The sequence below is a fragment of the Carassius auratus genome, chromosome 19, assembly GCF_003368295.1.
Source record: "Carassius auratus strain Wakin chromosome 19, ASM336829v1, whole genome shotgun sequence".
Classification (NCBI taxonomy): Eukaryota; Metazoa; Chordata; class Actinopteri; order Cypriniformes; family Cyprinidae; genus Carassius; species Carassius auratus.
This window is the reverse complement of record NC_039261.1, coordinates 19,854,589-19,866,763: the sequence shown is the minus strand read 5'-3', so window position 1 is coordinate 19,866,763 and position 12,175 is coordinate 19,854,589. Positions and strand designations below refer to the sequence as shown.

The following is a 12,175-nucleotide window of genomic DNA, read 5'->3' as shown; positions in this document are numbered from 1 at the left end:
TGCAAAGAGTTGAAGAAGGGACGAAGCTAAGCTGCTTCGGATGAAAGCATCTGCAGAGTGTTTAAATGTGAAATGTAAAAATAATCAATTGATTGATTAATACCTCTATTATTAAGTTGTTTTGGATAAAAGTGTCTGCTTGATGCATAAATGACTGAAAAATCAAACAGGTACAAAAATTCAAAGAAGGGAAATAAACTAAAGCTTCATTTAATTTTTTTCAGCTTAAATGATTTTTAAGGGAAAACTATTATTCATCTCTTATGAATTATCCCTGTTAATGCCAAAACTCTTTGGTTACACTTTATTTTAAAGTTTCCTTTTACAGTGATATTATGTACTTACTATATGGGTTAGGATTAGAGTTTGATTATGCATAATTAATTGTTATTAGCCTATAATAGTAAAAGCATTTAACGAGGACACATTAAAATAAAGTGTTGCCAAATATTTCAATAATAAAAAAAGGAGTTAGAGGAAGATCAAACTTGCTTTCTAATGTCAAATTAAACCAATATACATTTGTATGAGATTAACTTATAAAATAGAGTTTTGAAGAAAAAAAATGGATAGAAAAAAGTGTGTCTAAGCAGTTTATGCAAGCAGTGACTAGAGTAATTTGTGTTAATGAGTGATGAGGTTAATGTATAGTGATTAAATATTTCTGTGGTCATTAAATAACCTGAGCGGGGAAACTGAGAAGAAATTTCTGAGAAGAAAAAAAAACTTAAAATCTCAAATTTGAGGATTCTCTATTTTATTATAATGCATTAAAATCTTATTAGAGCACATTTAAGTTGTGTTGGATAAAAGAGCTTGCCAAACGCATAAATGTAAATACCAGATAAAAGAGTAAAATATCAATATTTAAAGGGTTAAATAAATGTGAGTCGCTTTGATTAAAAGCATCTACTACATGCATAAATAAACACATTTCTAAGTTTTGTGCATAAGTGCATAAATGTCTAATTAAAATAATAATAATAAATAAATAATTCTCTATTGTAGGCTCATTTGGATAAAAGTGCATAAATGTAGCTAAAACTAAATATTGCAATGTTGTAGATTGATTTGGAATAAGCACCTGCTAAATTCAAGAATGTATGTAAAAACTCGTACTCACTGAAAATGGATCAAACAATGTTTTTGCGTCTGATGTGAGTGTTTCCTGCCGGCTGCTCCAGGAGCGTTCATGATCCCGTTCCTGATTCTCCTGGTTCTGGAGGGAGTCCCTCTTCTTCATTTGGAGTTCGCCATCGGTCAGAGACTGAGGAAGGGCAGTGTGGGCGTCTGGAGGTCCATCAACCCGTACCTGACCGGCGTCGGTGAGTCACAAAGACATAAACGTGTTCAGATCACCAGTTCCTGCAGAGTCTGGTGTGTGTAGAGCTTCACATGTGTGTGTGTTTGTGCAGGCATCGCCTCCATGCTGGCCTCCTTCATCGTGGGCATGTACTACAACACCATCATGGCCTGGGTCATGTGGTACTTCTTCAACTCTCTGCAGGAACCTTTACCCTGGAGTCAGTGTCCGGTGAACGCCAACAGGACAGGTATCGCACAACATAGTAACACTTTACTTTAAATCTTTATGCATGATGCATTAAAGCTATTCATAATACATGTTATAATGAAATATATGTTCTCATAAATTGATGTGACTAATGTTAAAATGAAGATTCCTTGTTGCATCTGGAATCAGTTGTTTGTCATGTGTTTTAATGCATTATAATTTCTAAAAGTATTGTGCGATGTTGTCATTCAATGCATATTTAATGCATTTATCAAGATTTTAAGTGAAATAAAATATCAGATTTAAATCTTCAATGTAAAATTGGAAATGCAGAAATAATATGAAAGCAACAGAGAAAAAAAATGGTAAATGTTAAAATGAGATGATATAGATACACATATATTAGATGAGAAACATGTTGAATTAAAATAACATTATATGAAAACTTGGAAATGCTGATATAAAATAAAATATAAATGACATATAAACTTCTAAAATGTTAGAAATGTTGATTGATTAAATGAAAAGATTAAATTAAATTAAATTTTAAACATATATATATATAAAAATATTAGATGGAAACTTAATTGTTAAAATTAGGATTGTTAATTTAAAATTAAATATAAATGTTCAATTAAAAAAATGATCTATGTTTTTGAATGTTAAGTTAAAATCTGCTAACAATATATAACAATATATAATAAAGGAAATAGATGAAAAAATGTAATGTTAAAATTATAAATATTAGAGGAAAACTTAATCATTAAAATTTAGAAATGTTAATATAAAAAATCAAATATAAACATTAGATGAAAACATGAACTGATTTCATTTCTAATATTAATGTTTAAGTTGAAATACTAAAATTACTAAAACTGAAATAAAAATATATAGAACATAAATTTACCAAAACTAAAATGGATACTGGACATATAAAAATAAAAGTTAATTCTAAATATTAAATTCTATAAAGCAAAAAAAAATAATTAAAAGTAAAATAAATTTAATAAAATAAAAAAAAATAATTTACATTCCTAATTAATGTTCCTGGGGCAGGTTGCATAAACCTTTTAGATTAATGATAATAAAAAAAAGACTGGTCATAACTTTTTTTATTTAGTTATGAAAAGGTATATCTGTCTTATTTGTATTGAAAAACTAAGTCGGATTTAACTCTTTGGTAACTGCTAGTTGGTCAAACTACACGGTGGCGACGTTTATCTAATTAGCCCCTGCTCTTATTATAAACATAAAGCATATATTGTAAATAAAAGCTCTGTAAATTTCTCCACCTCTGAAAGGCAATGCTGTTGATGTAATTTAATCTAACCTGACTGTAATCCAGTATTGAGTGTGTGACGGGAGCGTGTCTCTCCGCAGGTCTGGAGCCGGAGTGCGCGCGCAGTTCTCCGGTGGATTATTTCTGGTACAGACAGACTCTGAACAGCTCTGCGGCGATCGAGGACTCTGGCGGTCTGCAGTGGTGGCTGGTTCTGTGTCTGTTCTGTGCTTGGACCGTCCTGTACGTCTGCTGCATCAGAGGCATCGAGACCACCGGGAAGGTGACACGCAAAACACACCTCATACTCACCGATACTAGCGATAGCTTCACAGCAGCCGAAACCAGTGCGGGGGGTAACGCATTACAAGTAACGCAAGTTACGTAATCAGATTACTTTTTCATCAAGTTACTAGTAAAGTAATGCATTACTTTTTAATTTGCAAGAGAATATCTGAGTGACTTTAAAAAAAAAGAAAAAAACAAACACACTGATTTAGTATTCATCAAAATGAATTAAAACAGTGAAATGAAAACTCAAAATATGACGCGAACCTGCAATACTTAAATAATACAAATGTATTTAATCCCATTTTATTAACTGTCTTTACTGCTGATCTGTGACGATCCAGTTCAACCATACGAATACAAAAATGACTTTAGATAAACCGTGTTTCATTGTTTTGTTCGTTTTATTGCTGAAGAGCGTCGAACCTTCTTCTTCTTACTTTCCCTTAAGGTTTAGTCTTTACACTTTTTGGTGTGAAAGGGCTTTTACATTTGCTATAGATATAACACATTATATTTAAAAAATAATGCAAAAGTAACATAAAGCAGTACTTTCCATGAAAAGTAACTAAGTAACGTAATTAGTAACTATTTAGGGAGTAACGCAACATTGTAATGCAGTACTTTTAAAAGTAACTTTCCCCTACACTGATAAAAAGTTACTGAACAGTAAGAATTTGAATGATTTTTAAACAATTATCTTCTGCTCACCAGGCCTGTGTTTATTTAATATAAAGAACAGCATCAACTGTAAAATTGTGAAATATTCTTTTATGTAATTTATTCCTGCAATTTCAACGCTGAATTTGTTGCATCATTACTCCAGTCGCATTATTCTTCAGAAATCATTCTACTATTCTGATTTGCATCTCAATAAATAAATAAATAAATAAAATGTTGAAAACATGATGTTTCTTTGATGAATAGAAAGTTCAGAAGAGCAGTTTTTATCTATAATGCATTTATAATGTCTTTATCGTAACCTTTGATCAATTTAAAGTATCCCTTACAAATAATAGTATTACTTTTATAGTTCTATTTAGCTTTACATTTTATTTATTACTTACTGTAGTAATTTTACTACTTCAACTAATTTTAGCACTTCAACTTACAGTTAAGATTAACATTACTTTTACAAAATTTTGTAAGAACGCTACCTGTTTAAAACTGAATTGTTTCACAATCGATGAACTCTGCAGCAATGATATTTATTGAATTGAATTCATATTCTTTTCTGTAGAGTAGCTTCACAACTGAAACGTTTGTTTCATAACTGATGAAGTTTACAGAATCACACAGTTATTCTCCCGGTTCTTTCTGCTTTGAGTCAGTCTGTCCTGTATACAGCACTAACAGTGATGTGATGATCTCCTGCTGTCCTCAGGCCGTGTACATCACATCCACGTTACCGTACCTGGTCCTCACCATCTTCCTGATACGAGCGCTGACGCTGAAAGGCTCTGTGAACGGAATCAAGTTCCTCTTCACTCCAGACGTACGTTCAGCGGTTAATCCTGTGTGTGTGTGTGTGTGTGTGTGTGTGAGCTCTGACGTGTCTCTTCCCTGTTGAAGGTGAACGAGCTGATGAACCCGACCACGTGGCTGGATGCTGGAGCTCAGGTGCTCTTCTCCTTCTCTTTGGCCTTCGGGGGACTCATCTCCTTCTCCAGCTACAACTCGGTCCAGTAAGTGATCTATACACACACTACACACCCAGGATGACACTGATGAGAAGCTGCGTACTGAGGGATGGCCATACTTCTGAATAATCTGCCCAAGAGGCAGCATATAAATACTAAATAGAACAGGTCCCAAAACCGACCCCTGAGGGACACCCTGGCATACAGGCGTAGTCTGAGATCGATTAGTACCCAGGTAAACAAACTGAGAACGTTCTGAAAGATAAGATTTAATTAAACCAGTTCAACACAGTTCCAGATACACAAATCCATCTATGTAGTCTGTCCAGTAATATGCTATGACATATCGTATCGAATGCAGCACTAAGAAGATTTTAGTTTAGATTTTAGTTTTATTAATTTAACTAGCTTCAACTATTTTTTTTTTTTTTTGGTTGTTACTTTCCAAGGCTACATTTCTAATTTTAGTTCAAGTTTTAATAACCCTGTGATATATATATTTAGTAATGATAATTTAATTGATATTTATTTCAGTTTTAGTAATTTTAGCACACTTAAATTATAATTTTTTTGGTTAGTTTTTTTATATTTACTTTCAACTTATATTTGTTTTAGTATTATTTTAAAATATAAATGTACTTCAGCTTTATTTTATTTTAGTACTTTATTTTATTTCAATTAGCTGCCTATGCAACATCTTTAATTCTCGTGTCTTTTTTCGCATCTAATCTCATTTCAGTTAACGAAACAATGCTGCTCAAGAGACCATCTAGTTTATGTTTCTGTCCATTTTAATGCAAATTTTGGCATATTGACACTTGGAATGGAAGAGTGCTTTACTCGCAAATGTTTCATGCATTGTTCTAATAAATTTTTTAATTATTAATATTTAATCAAGTTATAGTAGCAATTTTGGATGGAAACATGGAAACAAGGTGAATGCCTTAAAGCGTTTCCTATGTAGGTAGCTTACTAGGTTTTGGAAAAGCAGCTTATATTGTACATATTTTGAATAAAATGATTATTTTTCCATCAGTAATAACTGTGAGCAGGATGCTGTCACCATATCCATCATCAACGGTCTGACCTCCGTCTACTCCGCCACCGTCATATACTCCATCATCGGCTTCAGAGCCACGGAGAACTACGACGCGTGTCTAGAGAGGTACGTCCTTACATACACTACTGTCTGTAAGATTAATCTCTATTAAGAAATTAATACTTTTATAAACGCATGATTCCACTGAAGAAAGAAAAAGCTACTTTGAAGATGAACAGAAGATACTTCTTTCAGAAGCTCTGAAGACTCCAGATGTTTGAATGGTAGTGTGACCTCATTGTATTAAACTTTCTGACAGTAACATCCTGACGCTGATGAACGTGTTTGATCTACCGGAGGGAAACATCACGGAGAGCAACTACGACAGCGTTCTTCAGCATCTCAACAGCACAGCACCAGCCGTCTTTCAGGAGCTCCAGCTGAAGACCTGCGACATGCAGACGCTCCTCAGCGAGGTACGACAGAAACCACACATTGATTACTAATCTCCCATCCTTCACTAAATCATTCTGAGCTCCCAGAGTCTGAGTAAAGATCTCCGGATGAACAGCTGCCCTGATGTTTGGTTTCAGGGAGTTGAGGGAACCGGTCTGGCCTTCATCGTCTTCACCGAGGCTATCACTAAGATGCCCATCTCTCCTCTGTGGTCGGTGCTGTTCTTCATCATGCTCTTCTGTCTGGGATTGTCCACTATGTTCGGGAACATCGAGGGAGTCGTGGTGCCTCTGCAGGACCTGAACCTGCTCCCCAAAAAATGGCCTAAAGAACTCTTCACTGGTAAACACATCAAACACAAACCACTTCCAATCACTTCCAAGTAACGCACGTTGCGTAATCCGATTACTTTAAGTAACTATTAAAGTAACGCATTACTTTTTTAATTTAGAAGGAAATTACATTACTTTCCATAAAAGGTCACTAAGCTGTTACTTTTTTAGGGAGTAACACAATATTGTAATGCATTACTTTTAAAAGTAACTTTCCCCAACACTGATCAGCTGACCTGCTGATGTTTTTCAGGTCTGACGTGTGTTGTGTCCTTTGTGACGGCGCTCGTGTTCGTCCAGTCGTCTGGTAACTACTGGCTGGCACTGTTCGATGGCTTCGCCGGCTCTATTCCTCTGCTGGTCATCGCTCTCTGTGAGATAATCGCTGTGGTTTACGTCTATGGGATTGACAGGTAAAAGCCAACTTGGACAATTTGCTAATTCATGCTAACAACATGCTAAAATGTTAATGTACTAAATCATGCTAGCAATATTCTAACAATGTGTTAGCAACATCATAATGCTAGCAACATTTTAACAGCATGCTAAAACTGCTAGCAACATGCTGATTCATGCTTAAAATATGCTAAAATGCTAGCCATATCCTAAAGATGCTAGCAACATGCAATGTGTTAAATCATGTTAATATGCTAGTAAAATGCCAAAACCTGTTAGGAAAGCATAAAATCATACTAGCAACATTTTAAAACACACTAAAAAATGTGCTAAACATGCTAAAACGAGCTACCATGGGTTAATTAGCAACACATTAAAACATGCAAACGATTTGCTTAATCAAGCTATCAACATGCTAAAACATACTAGAAATGTGAAATTATGCTAGCAACATTGTAAAATGTTTAAAATATGCTTACAATGTGAAAACTCATGTTAGCTATGTGCTAAATTACGTTAGCATGCTAAAACATGCTAAATCATGGGTTAAAATGTTAGAAGCATGTTAAGTTATGAAATAACATGCTTAAATGCTTTAGCAATGTACTTAAACATGTAATAATCATGCTATTTCAAACTTTTAAACAAGGCGTTCTCAAGCCAACATCAAAGTTTGTTTACTAACTTTACTCGTCTAGTTGATCTTATTATGCACATTGTGCACAGTTCCAGTTCTAGTTCATGCAGTAGTTTAATGCAATACACAGCAACAGCTTGTGTTTCGATAGATGCAATTAGAAACTCCTGATGTTTTCAAGAGCTGAGAAGAAAGGTAAAGCTGTTCTCTGTCTATCCTCCAGGTTTAACAGTGACCTTGAGTTCATGGTGGGACACAAGCCCAACATCTTCTGGCAGTTCACGTGGCGGTTCCTCAGTCCCATCATCCTCCTGGTCATTCTGATCTTCTACTTTGTCACTACAGTCAACAAACAGCTGACCTACAACGTCTGGGACCCTGAATCAGTACGTATGGGGCTATATCTAGCATTAGCAAATTCAAAATGCATGTTTTTTACACTATTACTTTAAGCTTGTTTAAAAAAAAATGTATATCCAATTTAAAAATGATAATATAGAAACTGAAAGATGTGGTCAACGTGAAATCTAAATTTTCTCAAATAAAGTGCAGTCACTTCTACACAAAGAAGCTTGTTATAAAATAAATAAGTAAAAATACGTAATTGCAACTTTTTATCTTACAGTTTAAATTACTTTTGGGGAAAAAAGTACGAACTGTGAGATTTAAAAAGAATAGCGATTATTTTTATTGCATGGTTGGGGGGGGGTGGACCGACAACACTTCCCCCGAAAAACTTTGTTTTCAATATTAGAATGTTTGTTGTTGCGACCAAAAAAAAAAAAAAAGAGATGTGAGATCTTAAATGTAAAAAAAAAAAAAAAAAAATCGCAATTACACTTTTTTTTTGTTATTTTTTTTATTTATGTTCATCACCCATTCAATTTCCAAAAGATTAAGATGATATCCTTGTTAAATATCCAGTCTCTATGGAAGCTTGTTTCCGCCAAGGAAATAACAAAAGGTAGTTGCGACTTTTTCATCTCAATATTCAGACTTTTTTCTCGCAATTCAGAATTCATGTCTCACAATTTAGACTCGAAAAAGGAAGAACAAATCTGAACTGCGACTATTTTTTTATTTGGTGGTGAAAAAAAAAAACTTGTTCCAATTTTATATTTTAAAACGTAATGTCAAATTAAAATAATGTTACAATTCAAATACGCACTAAAAATACATTAACGTATAAAATGTAAAATTAAAATAATTTTTTTTAAATGAAAGCAAATCGTAAAATGAGAATAATTACGTAGCTTTATAGCAAAAACAAATCAAAACACTAAGAATGTATTAAAACGTGAATAATTAAAAATAAAAACGATTAAAATAAGTGTGAAGACTAAGCTCATGTTCTGTGTGAACAGGATAACTTCCCCACTCTTAAAGAGGTGAACTATCCGAGCTGGATCAGCGGGATCATCTTCATCCTAGCCGGCATTCCCAGTCTCTGTATCCCAGGAGTCGCCATCATCCGAGCTCTGTGGAGATGCTGCTCGAAGGACCAGGAAAAGAACGAAAAGAGCAGCATTTCCGGAAAAGAAACCAGTGTGAATACAATAGCGTAGACCCTACGGAGCGATGAAGCCACGACCAAAATAAGCTCACGGATAACATTCTAAATGACGCCAGGTATTGAACTCTGACATTTGTACTATATACACTCACAATATATATTTGTGTAATAAACAATGATGGTTTTTCAATGTCTCTATCCACCTTATTTTGAAACGTGAAGCTAATTTTTGGAGCGAATGAAACCGGAAGCCGTGCATATTCCACTTAGAAATGATTAAAAACAAGGTGGATAGAAAACAGATATAGATTCTCTACGTTTGTTTTAAAGAGAGTGTGTTATTGTCATCATTTCCCACAGGACCCGCTGTATTTATTTCCCAGCGCTTACAGAACAGTTTGTCCTTAAGGTTTTACAGCGCTTATCTCTCAGTGTTGAATTAATAATTATCAGAAGCTGATATATTGTGCTCTCTTTGTTCTAATAGAGGCTTTTTGTTTTACTGGTGAACTTACAGTCAGGACACGCCGATAATCTACAGTTAGTTACTGTAATATCTTATCTAACACACACACATGAAACAATACAATCAGCGCATGCTAATAAAGACACTAATTGAGTTCTGAAGAAAGAGTTTCCAACACCTGGCCTGGAATGCTCTTATGCTTATTTCTACACAATTCTTTAACAAAAGAATTTTTCACATGTTTACTGCTGTATGACACTTACAGCAATAATAATTAATTCAGATTATTTTGACACAGGGAATCGTTTAACAAACGTTTAACAAACAAACACTTTTGAGCTGAAAGCCTGAGATTTTAGGTTAATATTTCAGTAATTAACAACAAATTCACACATTTGTTTTTAGTAAGGGTTTTATTTTGATTGTTTTTCATTTTGAAATTATTTATTTTAACTTTACATTGTTATGATTTCATACATTTTGTGAGTGTTATTTTTGGTAGATTTTATTTTTTAAATATTGATATAATTTTTATGGTTTAATACATTTTTAATAAGTTTTCTGTTCTGATTTGTTTTTTATTGCCACTGTTTTAAATAAATTGTACATGTTGATTCAATGCATTTATAGTGTTTTATTTTGAATTGGTTTTTTTTTGCAATAAAATTAATGTTACATTTTATGATTTAATACATTTTTAGAAAGTGTTCTGTTTTGATTTATTTTAAATGTATCACATTATTTTTTTAAATTTAAATTTTTTATTATTTTATTTTGATTTGTTTAAAAAAATAAGTTTGTGATTTAATACATTTTTGTGTTTTATTTTGATTGGTTTTAATAAAAAAAATATTTAATTAAAATTTCATATGTAAAGTGATTTATTAGATTTGTAATTTTATTTTAATTAGTCAATTTTATGTTTAAATTATTAATTAATCACCACTTACAAACCAGGAATGAGGCTAATATAAAATCCCAGGACATGTTTATGATAGCTTTACTGCACTTATTGTTTATTTTTGCGTAATAAAAAATTATCTTTACACATTACTGTATCTTTTGATGTCTTAACTGTGTTTTCTGTAAACTGCATCCGCTCACAATCAGCAGCAGGTGGCGCTATGAGAACAACACTGAGTGAAAACCATTACATGCACACAGCCAGCAGACACGAGACACACATCCTCAAACTTCACCAATTATTGACAACATAATAAATATATAAGTAATAAACAAAAACATTCCAAACCGATCTAAAAAATTATAATTATATAAATTATATAATTATACATTAAAATTAATTAAAGTTAAATAAAACGACAGATTAATTTAATTTAATTTAATTTAATTTAATTTAATTTAATTTGTACTCAAGGATTTTTAAAACATTTCTTTTTATATTATCTGTATTCGTTGTAGTTTTTAGTTTTGGTAATGTTATGTGCTTTTGTCATTGTTATTAGTTTTTATTTCATACTTCTATTTAGCTTTATTATTTCAGTTTTAGTATGTTAGTATGTTCAGTATTTAGTATGTAAGTACTTTAAAATCATTAACACTGGAAATGTTGCTTTGGCGAACAAACTCAAATCAGTTTATGTTATTTAGTTTTTATATAAACATGTTTGGCCTTTTCCAGAATCCCAATCTTCTGCGCACTAGTGTACATGTGAACATACATCGAGTGTTGGGTCTGCTTTAATAGTAAAGATGATCATCTTCAGGCTGATAACACAAACCTTCGTTATCAGCGATTAAAGCATCGAGATCTAAACAAGAGTAAAGCTGATGATGTCATCACTAGTGGCCCGAACAGCCGAGTCTTCACACATTCCCTCTAAAACAGTGCATCTGAGTTTAATGACAAACCAGAGCCATGCTTTCAGAATTATTTACTAGCTGTGCCCACATTATGATTGTCTCTTTGCCTGTATATTACGAGAAAGGACTTTGTTTTTAGCCGAATGATATAAAAATGTAATGAGGACTATAAAATATTACAGCAGTGACACACAGGCAACCTTTGCATCTTGGTTTTTATAGGGAAAACACGGATTTAGGAAGAAGTTACACATTAAACTGCAGCACACAGCTCTGAAACTGCATTTTCAACCAATGCATAAATTATCCGCCCTGTTTATAGTTAGTTGTGCGAGTACATAACCCAGCTGTGGTGCACACACACACACACACACACACTCTCACATCAGGATGGACACAGCCAGCGAGCAGAACGGCCCAAAATGGACAATAAGGGTCCAGTATCTGCTGACGTGCATCGGATTCGCCGTGGGACTCGGGAACGTCTGGAGATTCCCGTACCTCTGCCAGATCTACGGAGGAGGTGACTGGATATATTACTGAAAATAACGCAGAAGATGATGAGGATTTGAGTGGCTTTAGATCAGCTTTCTTACGCTGAGAAATATTCAGTGTAGGATTTACTTTAAAACTATTTATGATGGTAATCTGATAATAATTACAAACAAATGGCATTGAATTACACGTCAAATTTTGATGTAGAAAGACTGAAATTTGATTTTCTCATATAAACATCCACCAATAATTTCAGAAAAATTATGTATATATATATATACAAATTTTTTACATTAT

General features: G+C 33.3%; 1 protein-coding gene across 2 annotated transcripts in view; it reads left to right on the top strand.

Moving 5' to 3' along the window:
• LOC113119746 (sodium-dependent neutral amino acid transporter B(0)AT1-like) overlaps positions 1-9,923 on the top strand; it is a 29,360-nt gene extending 19,437 nt beyond the window's left edge. For both annotated transcript variants that reach the window (XM_026289385.1, XM_026289383.1), the window contains 11 exons: positions 1,185-1,325; positions 1,416-1,553; positions 2,894-3,075; positions 4,465-4,575; positions 4,653-4,765; positions 5,757-5,885; positions 6,079-6,235; positions 6,353-6,557; positions 6,801-6,960; positions 7,804-7,966; positions 8,945-9,923. In XM_026289385.1, the coding sequence (XP_026145170.1) occupies positions 1,185-1,325; positions 1,416-1,553; positions 2,894-3,075; positions 4,465-4,575; positions 4,653-4,765; positions 5,757-5,885; positions 6,079-6,235; positions 6,353-6,557; positions 6,801-6,960; positions 7,804-7,966; positions 8,945-9,145 (1,700 nt within the window). In that variant the 3' untranslated portion in view covers positions 9,146-9,923. The remainder of the gene's footprint in view (positions 1-1,184; positions 1,326-1,415; positions 1,554-2,893; positions 3,076-4,464; positions 4,576-4,652; positions 4,766-5,756; positions 5,886-6,078; positions 6,236-6,352; positions 6,558-6,800; positions 6,961-7,803; positions 7,967-8,944) is intronic.
• The last annotated feature ends 2,252 nt before the right edge of the window (positions 9,924-12,175 follow it).